The following is an 18487-nucleotide window of genomic DNA, read 5'->3' as shown; positions in this document are numbered from 1 at the left end:
GCCTTATGCGAAAGTGTGCCTCATACATGATACTCGGGACGCGCGCTCTCCATCCGACGCTCTGCGGCAATCACGTGGATGATGCAGGGGGTTTCGGCCTGGATCTGGGAGTGCAATATCCTCCGTTATTTCTTCAGCAACCAGGAGAGCACACCCGAAACCTTACCCCCATCTCAGATGGAGTGAAAATATCTGCCTGGTCTCAGTAGGTACTGAACGCCGATTTTGCCAAATGACGTATATAGTAAAAGGAAACATCCGATATCTGATTATTTTATTCTTTCGATAGCTGCAATGGCCATGAAAAAGCTGGATAACCCTAATATGTCTGTACACTACACAGCTACAATTTTTTTTTTGTCACCTTACATGGTTTCTTTTCTTCTTTTGCAAATCTTGGATAGGATTTTTTTGTGTGTATATGTAAGAGTAATCATTTGTCTCATATAGATGCTGATTTCAGTGTATAATAGAAAAATTTACGATAAAAATACCTACCTAGTCAAGCCAAAGGTAGAGTAAAATTGATTAATTGAATTTCCTACAAATACTGAACTCAGCTCAACCCTAAGTCATTGTGTATACATCTCAAAAGCAGCGAACATAAAATTATTTTGCATAGTTAGACTTGATATTTCTCATAAATCAACGTAAAAACATGAACATATATCGATGACAACTGACACACGGATTCTGCTAAAATCAAGAGGGTGTGAGGTCGTCTGTGAGAAGCAAACGTCTGTCTGTATGCATGTTTTTGTCCATCATAAAACAGTTTATTACGGACGATGCCTTTGCAAAATGAAACCCGATATATTTTGGAAATGAAAGGCATGTCTTGTGTGACACAGCTCCTGAAGACATAATGGCAGCATACTGCCAACAAGTGAAAAATAATCGTTTCATGGAGCTCCATGCAGCAATGAAAATATTAGGAAGGGGACAGTTTGAACAGAGTAGAAAGATATTAATCATTGTCTGTCTGCTGGTCTGTCTGTCTTTTTGTTTGTTTGTTTGTTTGTTTTAGTGTAGCAGTCCAGACAGATCAAAGTCCCTTCTAGGTCAAAAGTCCAAGTCTTCATGCTTTTTACGTGGGAATGGATGGCGTATGAATGTTGCCGCACAACATTGTGGAATGGTTGTTTTTTTTTTTTTAATCGTGTGTAGTGCTATTTGGCAACTACGCTACAGACAACCTATACACCTTGCACCCTAGTCATTACCAAGCTGTACAAGATTAAAGTGCTGTCACTACTTTAAACACACAAAGGCATAACTACGCAGTGCTGCCTCCGTTACCATAATACCACATGGGAAATATAGCGCGATACAATCAATACATGGTAGATAAACATGACATACGTGTAATCGCTTCTACAAGATCGTCTGCCAGACTACATAAAATGTATTTCTTCACTTTATACGAGTCAAGATTAATTCACAACATGTCTAGCATGAGTATGTGTCAGTGTCTGTTTGTGTGTGTGTGAGTGTGTGTGTTAGTCAGACCAAGCAATATTCCTCTCTATATGATCGAACAGTCCACTGAGAAGATACTTATGTACATCATTCTAAAATTTTGTGGAAAGAAAGCAAACTCATATAGAGTGAGAGCCATTATGAAAAAATTTGCACAGGCAGAAGCCCCTCTTCCACAACATGCTGCAAAATTTAACTAAAGCATTGACACAAGTTTCTCCTGTGATCTATTTTTTTTTTTACCACGCTGAATCTACGTATGTCAATGCAAAATGAAATGTCTTCTTGGCAAACAATTTGCTTGTCTCAGAGCTTGAACAAACTCTTCAAGTATAAAACCATGATGACAGCAGTATAATTTTTCTTTGTGTTTTAAAGTTGGATGGTTTTTCTTTTCATAACTCATTTGAGGCTTTCAAGATTTGGAGGGCTTTGGCCTAAGATGTTGTCCAATCTTTCATTGGATTTTACAACTTGAAGATGAGCCAAAAGCAGGCTCACATGAGAGCACTGTGGGATTAGGTCATCATACTGGCCACTCCAATATGGGTCAAGCATAGTTATGGGTCAAGAAAACTACATTGTCAAACATGGATAGACTTAAGGAAGTCCATGATTACAGTTCACACATCTGATAACTCAACATTCTGGTTTATCCTTGTGAAATTTATCATCACGCCCCTTAACATTGCTACCAGTTATAATCAAGATACTTACAAAGAAAAAAAAGAGGGATGGGTGGGACTATGCAAAAAAAAAAGACTTTAGAATCCCTTGTAGTGATTCACTTGACAATCTGCTACCTCTCAGTATCGCTGTTACATCACTATGATAGCCTACAAATAGTCCTTCAAATCACACTATCGACCTACAATATATTTTTTATGTGCTATTGCATCTACATGTTTTCTACAGAGACGTAGTAAAAATTTACCATGGCTTTTGACACACACCCTGACAGATTTGTCAATGTACTGCCTTGCCCTGGGCCTGCAATAAAGCCGCAATTCTCTGCTCTATGCCAGCAAAAGTATTGATATATGGGAGTTTCCTGTACAATTGTATATCGTTAACACCACGCAAGATATTATATGTTTCGATTATGGGCTTCAAATGTCAAAGCCGGGAGATATAGCGGGTAGTCATTGTTGTATAGTTCTTATTCACAAGTCGGTATTCTACATGATTAAAAAAAAAGACAGATTCACATAAAAATGCAGAGAGAGAGAGAGAGAGGGAGAAAGAGAGAGAGAGAGAGAAAGGCAGTAACACTGAAGCAACACATTCTGATTTCAAAATCTGTTACCTGCATATTTAGGAAAGACAGCATATCATATAAATCCTACAGAAACAACAACAACAACAACAACAAAAATCAGACATCGAGCATGGATGTATATTGTGTATATATATCAATATATATATATGTATGTATGTATAGCTATAAAAACACATTTCCTAGCGTCAACCAATAAAATACGTCACTAGTCTCTCTGCAAGTCTAATCCATTAATTAAAATGAAGCACCTGAGACCAAGAGTTAGATTCAATTGAATTTCTCTCTCCCAGCCACATAAAATATATAAAGCTCTACAACATTGTAGGCACTTAAAAATTATCCAGAGAAAACAGAGATATTGAAAAAAAAAATTCTAAAATGTCTACAGATCTTCTCTCCATGAAACACTATCCAAATTCAGTTAAAAAAAAAGAAAAGAAAAGAATAACCCAAGAAGGAATAAACTTCAGAGTCATCATTTATATCTGTACATCTTTTTGTATACTTACAGGCATCAACAACGATTAATGCACTACACAAATGTTATATCATGGCCTACTTGATGAGGTGTGTATGAATTGACATGATAGCCAATAAGTTTTAAAAAAGCCAAAGCAATGAATAATCACGAGCAACTGGTGGATACTATGTTTAACACTGCAATGTAGATATGCACTGAAATATGATAATGTCTGACTTATGGAATATTGCCGACAGGGCAAGCAAATGAAAGGGACAAATGAAAAAGAGAGAGGCTACAACACATATACACAAAACGAAAGAAAAAAATAAAAAATGAGAAAATATTGTTGCATACCGACTTCACGTCCCAACCAATACCCAACTGGCAAGATTAAATAATTTGTCCTCTATCGATGAGTATATCTTACACTATGGGTACACATTCACGTACAAAAATTGTTGGAAATACAAAACACGCAACCCTCACAGAGCTTCAAATTAATCGTCCCTCTTCGTCGTCATTTGCGCACTCGTGCAAATATATCCGCCCGGACTCGCGGGTCAGATATTTTCCCCGTTTTTCTGTCCTCTCACGTGTCAACTTTCAAAATCGAGTTTGGGCGATGGAGGCGAGCAGGACCTGCTTGACTCACAAGAATATCAATCCACTTTTACTACGCAGCATTGTCACATTGTGCTGAGACTAACATCATTCTCTCTGAGGTCATATCTGGTATGGAGGTCCACTAATGCAGTATAATATTGTACATGCCAGTTTCTTCTCAATGCATTCCTGTTTGTAAACATATGACTGAAGGAGAGGACAGAAAAAGTCTATAGGTATACTCCTTTTCTTTTTTTCCCCTGTGAATACAAACTTTGCTAAAGTTTTGCTGAAAAGGTTACATTGAACAATCACATACACACACACACACACGCACGCATGCACACGCTCGCTTAGGAATTTACAACCTGAAGAAAAATATCTTTGTGGTTATGATATGTAATGGTAGAATCAGCACTGGCAAGATTCTATAGGACACAATAAGTGCACTCCACTGGAGTTGGCTAAGTGATAGACTTAAAACAGTGGGAGGCTGAAAGCAAGACTAGCTCTGCAAGGGTTGCGTTGGTGCAAAGACTGATCGTACTGTACATAACAAGGACTACGCTTTGAGTCTACATAACATATTCAGGTTACAGTCAACAGTATGAGTACGCTTGCATACAGAATGAGGGAAGGTAGTCCTTTCTCCTACGGTAATAGTTCTTGATTATGTTAAAGTCACGTTCTGCGAATTGTCTCCCCTAGACAATTATTATGTTACTCCTAACATTTTGATTGCACGTATTCCATAGTTTCTGTTAGTTATTGGAATGTGCTGAACACGATTACATTGCTTTGTACACACAATATCCTGAAGTAAGAAAGATATATGCACAGATGGTGCAGAGAGAGATATATAGAGAGAGATAGAGAGAGAAGATATGAGCTATAATTGAAAAGCATATATATATATCATACCACATATGCAACAAGTATTGTAACATGGAATAGAAAGAACATTTACGTCGTCCACTTTATAAAATTGTTATGGCAATAATTTATGTATATATGTATATGTTTATATATATATATATATAATATTTATATATTATATTCACAATTCTCATGTCAAAACATGATCCTGTAAATAGGCTTAATAATATATCTGTACAGTTGACTGATAAAACATTATAAATTGCTGAACATACTGCTCAAGTAGATTCTTCACTTTGCGAAGAGAGAAAAAAAAAATCAGAAAACAGAATGCTTGCAAACATGTCCAACAAAAAATGGAGGAAGTCATTAAAAAGCAAAAAGCTGACCGTATTTCTGCACATGAGAGAAATGCTAACCCTGCTTCTTGTGTCATATTGCAACAACAACAACAACAACAACAACAGAAAAGAATATATTACACAGCCATGGTTCAACTAATGGCACTTTCATGATTACATTAGATTTTTCTTCGAGCACGACATTGAGGCATTTGACATTTTAACTTTAGAAAAAGAAAACATTGTCATTTTCTGCAAGAATCATCCACATTTATGGAGAGGGTTGACAACATATTCCATCATGGCAGCTGTTCTATTTATTTATTCTTTAATTTCATGAACTGAGGAAGCTGGCAAGAGAGAGAGAGAGAGGGGGGGGGGGAAGGGGTTGGCATTCTCTATTTGACCCTTACAGTGACAATGTATTATATGTGAACAAATTCCACACACGAACCTACGAACAAGAAGTTTTTTTATGTTGCATGCAGATGGTTAACTGTCTTCTACCAACTTCTACTCTCGTAAGTCTAGTCTGTGATTCTTACGAATCATCCCCTAATTCCGAATCCTGCTTTCCGAGTTCCTGCTTTTCCGAGTCCTGAAATGCTGCGCAACATGCTGCTACAACTTACAGCAACAATTTGTGCAAATTGAGATGGCAAAGATTTTTTTTTTTAAATTCTTGGAAAAGAAATGAACGCAGCGACAGAAATCTAGCATACCTCCATACCCACATACTTCATAGGAGAAAAGAATGCATTAGGGAAAAGAGGAGAAATATCAAGTGAATAGATAATAACTGAGAAAGATATTCGAGTAACGGATAGTAAAAATAGCAATGTAGGAAGCGGAATGTAATAAATTGAACATGATGGGTTATGACTGCTTATATCATAAAACTCAAGAGATTTTTGTTTTCCCATGCTGAAGTTTACGAGAACTGCAGATGGATGGATAAATAGTAGGCCTAGACAATACAATGCGATTTCAGTTTAGAAGAAGAATGTCATTAATACATGACACTGTAGAATCTAAAGCTCAAATGGATTTTTGAATTTGCAGCTCAACTAACTAGGACATGAGGCAGTTAGAAGGAAGAACTGAAAAGCGCCAAAGATTTGTGTTCTTATAATAGGACTGAAACAAGGATAGTTGTAGAAATGAAGGAAAGAAAAAATGAAAGAGAACAAGAAAGAGTGAAAGAGAAGGAAAAGAAGAAAGAAAGAAGATAAGATTTGACATTGACGGCTACTACAACAACAAGGATGTAGAAGAAGGGGACAAATTATGTTTTCAACTGTGGTGAAGTATCTTTAGAATGAGGAGATACATATATGCATCTTGATTGAGAAATTAAGAAAAACTGTGCCAACCCCTACCCTTCTCTCACTCTCTTATATGCGAGAATATATTTAAAAAAAAAATAAAAATCTCAGATTGAAAAATCTTACTTCCCCCTGAAATAAAATGAAGTCTATAGGTATGATAGGCTGGTGACATGCTTCATGAAAATTGAGATAAAGTCCTGCACTATGAGGGCGAAATACATAACAGCATCAGCTATCCTACGTAGTCTGCCGGAAAATACCAATTCCTCATCCACACCTATGGATGCCACCTATAGACGTATTTTGGAGAATGAAAACATGAAGTCTATGAGGGGAAATTCCTACTTCACTGCAACCTGTTGCAAGTTCTTGGTTCAAGCGGGAATCAAAATAAAAAAAAAAATCACTTTGACAGCCTTCAGCAAGACAGCTAATTTAAGGAGCATCGGATACAGCATTGAGCTCCTGTATTGCAGGTACATGTACTTTTAAATTGTCAATTCACACACTTTGACAAAAATCATCATCACATCAAATCAAAACATAATAAGATGGATCTTCACTGAGGATGAAACAAAACCCGGTAATGACATCAGAACCAAAACAAATGAATACAAAAAAAAAATGACATTTACAAGAGTCATATTTCTTGAAGGAATTAATGAGTAGACTTGAAAATCAGGTCCTTCAGTCTCCACAGACCTTTGTGTTCGAACACCAATTCACACCCTGATGAGATATTAAACTTGATATCGCTCAATCCTACCAAACTTTCCCTTAAGATGAGTCTATCTCACACAACCACCACAAAGCGTTCAATCAAATACATACTAGTTTACACAAATAAGCAGTTAGGAAAGAAGCACTGTCAATTGCGGTCATTGAAAAGTTCTAAAGTCAAAAAAGTGGAAGGAATTGAATTGAATATGTACAATCACGCCCACTCGTCTTCCTCAGTATCCGAGTAACCAGCCACACCCCCTTGTCCATTGTCAGTCACATGCTTGCGCCCCGGTCCCCTGGGCACTCCCTGCGGGGTTCTTCGCGGACTGTGGGCCTGAGTGCCATGACCACGCCCTTTCTCCACCCCTCCGGGCCGGTATCCGTTTGGCATGCGAGGGTCAACGTGCGGGTCTGACGGGCCCTGCTCTTGAGTCCTCATCACCACGTCGTAATGCGGTGGTTTCTCATCTGGGGGCATCCGTGGGTCTCCCTTACTCCCTCCCCCACTGCCCCGGGGCACGTGCTGCGGCGGTGGTAGCCGCATGGGGCTGTGGTCTCGGCTGCGCGGTGCCGACGGTCGCTGCCGCTGCCTGGGCGTAATGTTTCCGGAGCCGCCGCCACCACCACCACCGCTGCCACTGCGGCCCTCGCCCGGCACTGTGGGTAATCTGCGGCCTGTGTGCTTCCGGGATGGAGGGCTGGAATGGGCGCCCTCATGGTCCACTCTCTCGCTGCTGGGGGCCCGCCCGGACTGGGAGGGGCCCGCCTGTAAGGTATCCCTGGGCTCTCGCCAGCTCGGGGAGGGGCGTCGTTGACTGCTGGGTCTCTCCGGCACGAAGGGGTCCTCGTAGGGGTAATCATCGTACACATCGCGGTCGTGGAATTCAACGTAGTCGGGACCGCGGTGACGATCCCTCCGCCTGGTTGTCGGTGAGTGGGGCGGGAACCGCTGTGGGGACACGTCGCGGCCGATTACAGGTGCTCTTCGTCTAGAAGGAGACGGGGACCGACCTGGAAAGATAAACAGGAGAGCTGACCATCAACATTTGGACAATAGATCAGAAGTCCTGTTGAAATAGTACTCTATAGGTGTATTCATTAGGCTTATTGGGCACTTTGAGTGGTCATTCTCCAAATAGTCAGCAACTCAAAGGTATAGAAGTTGTAGTAGAAAAAAAGAAAGAAATCTGGGGTCCATTTCATGGAAATATTTGAAATTATTTTAAAGGTTACAAATGATTGTAGTTGCCATGGCAACAGCTCAAATAATTACAAACTGATTGGTGCTTCCTGGCTGCTGCCATGGTAACTGTGATAGACAGAGATGGCGGAAGACACAACGTATGTTTGCTGTTTGTGATTTGAATACATTTATTGACAAATGAATTGTACAGTGCTTTGACCTTTAGCTACCTGCACATATACTCAAAAAGTTCCTACAACAGATGTTATCATGTTGTTTATTACTGTTCATTGCATTTCAAATTAGAATTGTCCTCCCTACACGTAACTCCTTTGACAGAACCAGCTTACTGGGATTCAGTGTTTAAAAGTTCATATCATACTCGGGTGTTTTAACAAAGGTATTTCAGAGCACAGCACAAACTTAAATAGAAGGTATTCATCCATACTTGCACTGCCAATTATCTAAATATTTTGAATTCAAATCTACCCTTACAAGAAAGTCAAGGTAAAAATGTGCATGACATGGAGGTCTCTGTAGTGAATCACAATACCATCTTTTAGCATCAAGCTAAACATAGCAAAAAACAACATGCACAGTGAAACTGTTCATTTCTCATGACTTAATTGATACTAAAACTCAAACATATAAAAGCTTTCAAGACATTACCCATCAATGGACAGCATTCAATATAAAAAAAAAAGACATGCAAAGACATTTATCGTTAACAGTGATATTTATACTGGCGTACTTCTGATATTCAAATATGGCACAGATGTATGTCAACTGTTATATCATAGATTGTGTATAGCATATGAGTTTTGCATTGTCACAAACACGTAAAAAAAAAAGGTTGGTGCAACAACAAGTGCGAACATGTGGCAATAACATAGGAGGGTGGGATACGGAACTGGAAATGGACGTGAACCGGGTACCATTTTTATAACTTTTATTTGCAGCGAGGAAGGATATCATATAAGAAGGAAACTAACATGATGGTATGCTTCCTGAAACAAATGGTGTTTTCAACCACAGGAATTTCCTATTGACATCGGGGGCTTTTTGCTGGGACGTATCAAGTATTTGAGCAAAGACGAAATAATATCAGACAAAGACGTCACGTAATGGTGATCTTTCTACCCTAAAAGAAATCTGCCAATTGTTTTGCATGTTTATTCTGATTCCTGATGTTTACAAAAAAACAAGCAGACCTTCCAGAGCATGGTGCCTTTTCATTTAAAAAGAAATACTATCCTATGAGAAGAAATATTTCCCATGAATACTATGGGGCAGATTGGAAAGAAAAGAGCGAATACTATATCAAAACCACAGAAAGCATTATAGACTGTACATATACTACTTGTGGGTAATTTTAGCCATATTGTATTTAGTCAAATATTTGATAATCTGCTCCTTTGATTACATCTGTATTCTTGAATTTTATTTTCTTTTTTTTTGTATGAGGTAAATCAAACTTGAAAACTTAAAGTATGGAATAACAGAGAGCGAAACAAACACAACAATAACAAAACACTTGGGTTGTGCACACATATCCATAAATATAATATATTAATATATCAGTACAAAACACAATTAATAATCGAACAAAACTTACTGATTAATAGTGCAAAATTCAACATCAAAGCATAGAGTCGAAGGGAAAGTGGACACAGCCTATCCAGAAAAAATTAATTAAAAGTAAGATTGAGTATTTTCCCCCTTTAAATTAACGAACTCTTGCATCAATTTGTGGTGTTTTTCTTTTGCAACTTATTGCCAACTTACCCTTCATTGATATAAATAAGCATTGATTATTCAGTGTTTTATTTAATAGTAGCTATAACAAAAAATCATGGGCACACATTCTTGGGTTGGATTTGAATCAACGATCTCCTGATTATTAAACAGGTGTCATATCCACTAGACTACCAAGCTTCTGCCAGACAGCCAGTGCTGGTGCTCATCCTTTATAGCAGTGGGTACTGCATATCTATTCAAATCAATTCATTTTAATGAGTATGACATTACTACTAAAGAAAAAATGAGTACTCAGTGCTCCTTTAACATCTCTGAAGAGTTTTCATATTTTGTTTGTATGAAAAAGCAAACATTTCAACCTTGTAATTTTCTGGACATCTTGGCAAGTGATAATCACGCCCACACCTCTTCAAGTGCTTGATAGTACAAATTTCTCAAACCAAGCCCAAAATATGAAGGAGGATTAAAAAAAAATTGTTTGGGTTTCTGTCTTTTCATTCTTTTTTTGTTTGTTTCTGCCTCAAAGTAGCTGCACAGTATGATTGATTACCAGATGGACTCCATTGCATGTCAAATTACCAGAATTTCTACTGGCTGAAGTTTTCATAAATGTTCTCACTATTGCTCTGTTTTTGTTTATACTGTGATGTTGACTGAAATAATAATATATGATAACCAATGATCTCAAAACTTGCCACAATTATGGTAACAACATGACCCCATGATTGTTGTTACATTGATGACATCACTAAAGTAACCTTTTTTTTTCTTTCTAAGATCAAGCATTGCCCAATCAGTGTAATGAACAATAACTAGATTTTTAAGGGATGAACTTGAATTTTTATATCAAATATGAGATGAGAGCCATTCTGTGGTTGAATAATCAAGACATTGTATAGCACCAGTATTGACATTGTAGTAAGACATTGTAGCACCAGAATTGGAAATTACACTTTAACAAAATGCTAATTGTCCCTGGTACTTGGTTATTGTTAATGAAAATGACAGTGAGTATAGCGACATAGACACTGAATGTTTCCAGAAAAATAAACTGAAAGCTTTAAGCAATGACGTCATATGATCCTGTACAGAACTCTGTGTGATTGTTCATAATCACAGCCTACAAGCTTTTTGCACAAAACCTCACATAATAATAACGGCAGTAACGATAACAATAACGAGTGTAACAAGTATTACACAACAGTATTTGTGAGTAAAAATTGTGATGAACATACACATAGCAGCATTCATAACATAGCATGACTTTTCCCTTTTCTTTTTCGGCACAAAATGTGCTGGTGTTGGGTATTGCAACACATTTACACAAGGTAAATTGGGAGGGGAAGAACTTACGGAAACAAATCACAAAACCACAATACAGATAAAATATACATCTGCACAACATTGACGCAAACATTCATTGCCCCTGGAACAAACAAACATGGCTGACATCACAATAAAGCAACATCACAAGCACAGGCTCTTACATACATAACATCTTCTTGGAAACAGACACGAATATTGATATGTTCATTCCTGTTTTCTTTATTTTTTTCAGACATTGAAATAAAAATGAAAGATTAAAAAGAAACCAACAGAAAAAAAAACACAACTCAACGTTGGAAATTGAGAAATTGAAAGATGGGAAGAAAAGAGAATGGTGTGTGTTCGGGTGATTGTTTCGTTGTGTTGGTCAGAAGAACACGCAGACTGTAAATGTGGCTGAGGAAAAGTTTTGCCTGGAAATCAAGAGTGATGGCTCGTAATCCGAGGCACAGAAATTGCAGATGGTACAGAACGAATAGGAGCTATTCTTCTATATAGGCTGCAAAAGTTACTCTTGATGCCTGAGAGCGGGAGTGGTAGCTGGCACTGCTGGATCATCTAAAAATAATGATGTTGTGACTGGCAGTATTATGACTTACCAATCTCAAGAGCCTCCATGCTTATTATTTTTTTTTGTTTACCATTTGTTTATCAAAGACTATCAGAGACTTTGAGCCACAAATCATTTTATTTTTATTTTTTGTTGTGATGTAGCAGCATGTTATACTTGTAAAATCATAGACAATAAAAGCTTTGAAAATACCAGACCAACTTTCAAATCAAGCAATTTGTCTGAGAAAAATCCTAAGAACATATTTATGTTGAAAATTGGAAGTTTTCTTTCATTATAATAGTCTGTGGACATTTTATGGATTTTTTTTTAATGTATCTTTTTAAAATGTAAATAAAGTGTATTGTATTTGTGTTTTGAATTGACCTCTAGTGTTTAAATGCCAGGTCTCCAGTATCCTTGACTTCATAAAGTATTTCTTTTCTTTTTTTTTTAAACTGGGCTCTTCTCTGGTTTGGTTTCAATAAGAAAGGACAAATTATATGACATTGGAAACTCTTATGTTTGTAGAATAACATGATAATGAGAACAATGTACTGATGTTTTAGCGACTTCATCAAACTTTTTTTGTGGCAGGTCACAATAAATTATATTCATAAATAATTTCAGAGTTAATTTCTAATATCATTGAGGATTGCAATTCACTACCAGCCCTATTGGTAGCATATATTATGATAAAATCTTCAAGAATGTCTACAATAATGGCTCAAGCCTCAAATAATCTTTTTTTTTTTTTTCTGAACAGATTCCAGCCATGCCTACCACTTCTGCATCCAGACGGGAGCGTTACGTGGCTATGCACCCTTACCATTAGTAAACATAGTCATTAGTCTAATGCTGCAACAAAATCAAAGCAGAGTTTGGAGAGCAGAACTCTGAGTTACTATTACTCAAGTGACAACGAGAGGGAACGACATTCACATACACACAAAATTTGCGTCAGCCAAGTGCGCAACATGATTCAACTCAAGTCATTTTCCGGGCACTGCATGTTATTACTGCAAAATACGGTACTGACTCTTCTAAAAACGCAGGTGAGAGATTAAGGGGGGGAAAAAAAAAAGTATGAAAAAGACCACATTATGGCGCACACTCAGAACAGGTACTGGCAGGTACAAACGTAGATTTTTGTGACGGCATGTGTTCACTTCTGTGTGCATGTGTCAGTGTGTGTGTGTGTGTGAGTGTGTGTTTAAGCAATCGTGGGATCAAAGAGTGTGATGATGGTGGCAGTGGTGGTGGTGGTGGTGGTGGCTGAGGCGGTTGCCATGGAGACGTGTGGTTACCTGGGCTTAAGAGAGGTTGGGAGGATGAGACGCTTTCCTCCGAATCCAGCCGTTCATGACGGCTACTATTACAGGGACCCTTTATTGAGGCACGCAAGGGGGATGGAGGGAGACCAATCAAACGAATATATAGGTTAGTGCAATCAACAAAAAAACAACTCAAACTGGCAGAACATCACTCCGCCTGCAGTTACTCAAACCAACCAAAAAAGAATTAATGAAAATAAAATCCTTCTTGCATTGAATGGCATGTCATCATTAACCAAAAAAAAAAAAGTAGATTAAGATGGATATGGACACATTCAAATCTAGATGATTTAGAAGGTCTAAGGTGAAACCCAAACTATCATGATTCATGGAAATTCAGGTGGAAACAAAGTTTGCGATGAGAAATTAATGAATGCATTCATTCTAATTTAGATCGACACAAATCCAGCGAGTTAGCAAACGCCTGGGGAAAAAGGAAAAACACAAATCTTTTAAGCATTAAGCAGTGCATTGATATGAAGCATTCTACCAAACATGGAAATGAGTGATCAAAACAGAACTCAAATATTTGTGCAGAAATGAGAAATGAAATTAAAAACAATTTTTGAGTGATGCTGATGTGAAAACAAATTGAAATAAATGAAGAAACACATTGCAAACATTTTTGGCATGCAACAATGGAGGTTCAAAACCAGGTTTAGGAAAAGAAGAAATGAAAAGAGGGAGCTACCAAGAAAGGCATGCAAAAACAGGCTAACAAGACTGGGGAAAGGCCAAATTTGAATCATTGTGCCCCATAAACTACTTTGGCATCAACCTGTATTGATCCTACAAAAAATACTATTTTACCCAACAAAGTAATTTCACCTCAAAACTAGGAAAACATGTAAAATCTGACTGAGCCTTTACTTTGAATATAGAATTAACTAACACTCTTAGCCAGCATAAAAAACCCAGGCAAATATGCTTTGCTTAAAAAAAAAACAAAAACAATGTTCACTAGCACCAAAGCCTTACAAACACAGTGCAGTGAAATGATGTAGCGAGGGTGTGATAGAGCCATTGTGCCTTGTGCTGATTTAAATCACACATTACAACTCGATTTACAAACTAATACTCAGGATTATTTGAAGGGCAGTGGTTGCATTTCCGTCACAAAATAGTGATGGATGCCAGCAAGACGTAAATTTGCACATGAAAAACTTCTCAGCATGTTATTCTTGCTCTGAGATTCTTTTATCATAATAACAGTAAAATGTTATGTATGCTAGCTGGAGGGATGGGACCTGGCCACAGTCACAGTATCATGATCTGATATCAAGCTTACAGCCTAGTTTTGAAGTGTGAGATAGAAACACATTGAATATGAAAGCAAATTCACAAATAGGGCAGGAAGAACATATGCAAGAATTGCATGTTTTAGCCATAATTCTAAAGTTAAATTGACCAAAAGAAATAAAATGCTTTCACTAAAAAAATAAACTGTAATAATAGATCAGCACTGATAGATACTTTGGCAAGATTTGATGACTAAAATGTCTGATAAATTAAATAAATGAGAGGCAAATTTGTACTTGTATATTTCAGACTGTTCTGCTGCTTTGTGTAGATATTCTTCATTGAGTTATCTCAAGAACTGTATGGAAGAGATTCATGTTGATATTTTTCATTTAGAATGATGGAACCATCCAAGACAGTGAAGATTCGAACATGAAAGGGGTCACCATGGAAACCATTTCCAAAGAAGACATTAGTCTTGATAGGTCAACATCTTCGGAAGATGGCTTCCAGAAAAGAATTCATGACGAGCGCTGCTCAGTACCTCCTGCATGTCTCTTGGGAAACAACTTCAGGGAAGCAACTCCTACCAAAAGAAGCTGATGTTACTACCAGAAAGAGGTAAGTGAGTGCGATGACTGCATCTATCCTGTCAACACTAACACCACTTGTTGCAGGGAATCGATCACATATCAACAGACGAATCACCAAAGGGTAAGACATTTTCTACTAGACCATCAGTATCATTAATTATGAGACTTACAAACACAGCAAAAGAGAGAAGGAGAGATATATATAGCAAGGGAGAAGAAATTTAGAACAAAGAGAAAATGTATGCTCTGTGATGTGTGTATATCAACGCAGATTAAGTTATATTAATGAGAAAGTTGGCAAAATATCAATATACTATTGAAAGAAGAAAAATATAAGCTAAGAGAGAGATTATGAGGTGAGTGATGTTAATGAGAGTAATAAAGGATTTGTTTATCATCAAGAATAACCATTATCTAATAATGATAATTGTCTATTTGCGTTGCAACCAATACACAAATCATATCTCTATTTTGCATGTTAGCGTGAGCGGAGAATTGAAACTAAATTTTTAAACAACTTGTTTGATCCAAAAATGGGTTTTTGGTAATATTAATTAAAAACATATATATATTCTAAAGAATCAGCACAGATTTTTGACAAAGCATATTTTGCTGGTGAACTTCAGTGGTACTTAAGGAATAATAGTTAAAGAAAATAATCAATTTTTCTTTTTTTTTCCCCCTTGGCCAATGACTAAAGTCTTTTAGGTATTTCATAGGTCTTTACATAAATTTTACAAGGGCTAATCTGACATGTTAATGCCAACTTTTTTGCTTTGTGCTTGTGTTATCTCTGTCATGAAGGACTGACTTTAATTTACTTCAAATAGTGGACTGCATTAGAACGAATCAATCTGTTCTTAAGGGGAAAGAAGAACAAAAAGAAAGGGAAGAAATGTCCATCCCATAGCTCATTTTTTTTTTTTATTATTTAAAGAGATGTGAAATCTAAGCAAACTACAGCAATGTTGCCAATGGTCCTTGTAAAGTTTCTGAAAAAAAAAAATACTTGTACAAATTCTGCAGTGTATAAAATTTGTAAACATTCAAAATAGTGCAGTGTTGTAGTAAATAGATTACATAAAGAAACATATTCATTTTGAAACAATGTGAAACTTACAGACATTTTTTTTTTCTTGAATGCCTGAACATTTGTGGTTGCTCCAGCAACCTATGGCAACTTACAGAAGAACCTTTGGCAACATTGTTTTCCACATCAAACACTATGAGCAAACAACACGGTTAAACTGGTTCCACTCTGAAAAAAAGTCCAGCCACAACCACAAGGGGGTGTCAACTTTTCAAAGGAGATCTTCTAGATGATAGTATGACAGATAGATAGATAGATAGATAGATAGATAGATAGATAGATAGAGAGAGAGTGAGAGCGTGGAAGCAAAGAAAGAAGAAGGAAAAACAGAAGGAGACAGTGATATGAAAAATAGGGATGAGTACAAGAGCAAGATAAGACGAACAGTGAGTGAAAGATAGAGTGAACGAGAAGAGAGAAAGGAGACTGGGAGATACTAAAGAGGAGAGAACATTAGAAGGAGACAGAGATTGACAGAAGGGAGAAGTAGGAGATGAAGTTATAGGGGCAAAATAGAGTCAGAAATACATAGACAGTTGAGAAAGGGATAAATAGAAAGACAGTGAATGAGAATTAATAGGAATGCAAGAATGCATAAAACAGGACTTAGACATACAAATCACACTTTGGAAGAACAAGAGACACAAAGAGGAGGAGAAAAGAGAGGAAATAAAGACAGAGATAGATAGAAGGGAAAAGTAGAAGATGAAGTTAATCAGAAAATACAGAGTCAGAAATATAGTGGTAACTGTAAAGGAGAGATAGAAAGAGGAAAAAGAATTGATAGGAATGCATTAAACAGGACATAGGTGTACAAATTACACTTCGGAAGAATGAGATGGTGAGAAGGAAAAATAAAAGGAGATGGAGAGACAGAAGAACAGAAAAAAGACTGAAAGAGGGATATACTTAAAGATACAGGCAGATGTGGTAAAGATGAATATGATTCCAACATAGAATGAATGTGGAAAGAAATAACATAGAATATATTGAGAGAGATAGATAGATGAAGATAAGGGATAAATAGACAGATTAAGATAGATGAATAGATAGACAGATGATAGATATATAGATAGATTACAGATGACAGATAAGTAGATAGAAAGATAATATAAATAGATTGATAGGTAATAGGTAAAAAGATGATAGATATATGACAGATAGATAGATAGATAGATAGATGGAAAGATAAATGATCAGATAGATGGATAGATGATATACAAACAGACAAATAGGTGATAGATAAATAGATGGTAGATAGATAGATAGATAGATGGAAAGATAAATGATTAGATAGATGGGTAGATGATAGACAAATAGACTAAAAGAGATGGAGTGAGAGATGTGATAGATAAATAAATGATAGATAGATAGATAGATAGATAGATGGAAAGGTAAATGATTAGATAGATGGGTAAATGATAGACAAATAGACTAAAAGAGATGGAGTGAGAGATGAGAAAGAGATGGAGACAGAGAGGGAGATAGAAAGAGAGATGCCATAGGATGGGAATAAAGATGAGGGTCATGACAGCCAAGTCTTCAAGGCATATGACATGGGCAGACACAACATTATGAGAAAATCACCTCTGGAGGCCTAGTGTAGTTTGTTGAGTGCTTGTTGGAGGATGTAGTGACATCCTGAGTGCGGTAGCCACTACCCACTATACCTCTCTCTCCTTTCACCTCCTGGCCGGGGGTTGGGGGCAGGTCTTCGTCTAGGGAGTTATCAAACTTCTGGTACTGACCTAGATGACCTCCGCTATTTTTCCTATTGTTTCGAGCTGTCCTGCGCATGACATCACTACTATCTCTGGGGTTGCCCTTCTCGAACTCATCCTCTTCTAGTATGACGTCCTGCGGGTTCGGTCTAGTGTCTATTAAGGCATCATCATGTCGGTACGCTCGTTTCCAGGAAGACTGTTCGGATGATTGTCTCCTACCATCCCTCCTATCCTCGCCGATCGGTGTGCTGGTGTGCATCCCTCCCCGGCGGTCCCCATGCCCGTGGTACTGGAAGTCGGGTGTATTGGGTGACGCCACCGAGTGTCTCTTGGGGTGCCTACGCTCTTCATAGGGCGCTGATCCAGATATGGGCTGGGCCGGTGCCGACCCATGTCTAGATCGCAAATGGTCTCTCCACTCCACATCGGGGGTACGATTAGAGCGGGCTCGCTCGTTGCTAGGCAATGTCCTCCGCTCCGAGTAACGTCCCTCTTCATCTTCTGGGTATCGAGGACTTCTGTGGTCATAGTGTCCATCGGGATGATCGCCCCTACTCCCGTCACCCCTAGATCTACGACCATCACCGCCCTGACGCCC

General features: G+C 37.7%; 1 protein-coding gene across 1 annotated transcript in view; it reads right to left on the bottom strand.

The window, feature by feature from the left end:
* Window positions 1-7227: 7227 nt before the first annotated feature.
* Window positions 7228-18487, bottom strand: part of LOC140241110 (voltage-dependent calcium channel type A subunit alpha-1-like) — a 229002-nt gene continuing 217742 nt past the window's right edge. Inside the window, exons 43-44 of the mRNA XM_072320878.1 lie at window positions 13217-13295; window positions 7228-8103 (exon numbers count right to left, since the gene is read on the bottom strand). Of these exons, the coding sequence (XP_072176979.1) occupies window positions 7304-8103; window positions 13217-13295 (879 nt within the window). The 3' untranslated portion in view covers window positions 7228-7303. The remainder of the gene's footprint in view (window positions 8104-13216; window positions 13296-18487) is intronic.

This window comes from Diadema setosum, chromosome 17 (assembly GCF_964275005.1).
Source record: "Diadema setosum chromosome 17, eeDiaSeto1, whole genome shotgun sequence".
Lineage (NCBI taxonomy): Eukaryota > Metazoa > Echinodermata > Echinoidea > Diadematoida > Diadematidae > Diadema > Diadema setosum.
The sequence above is the reverse complement of the archived record's forward strand: the minus strand, read 5'-3'. Positions and strand labels throughout refer to the sequence as shown.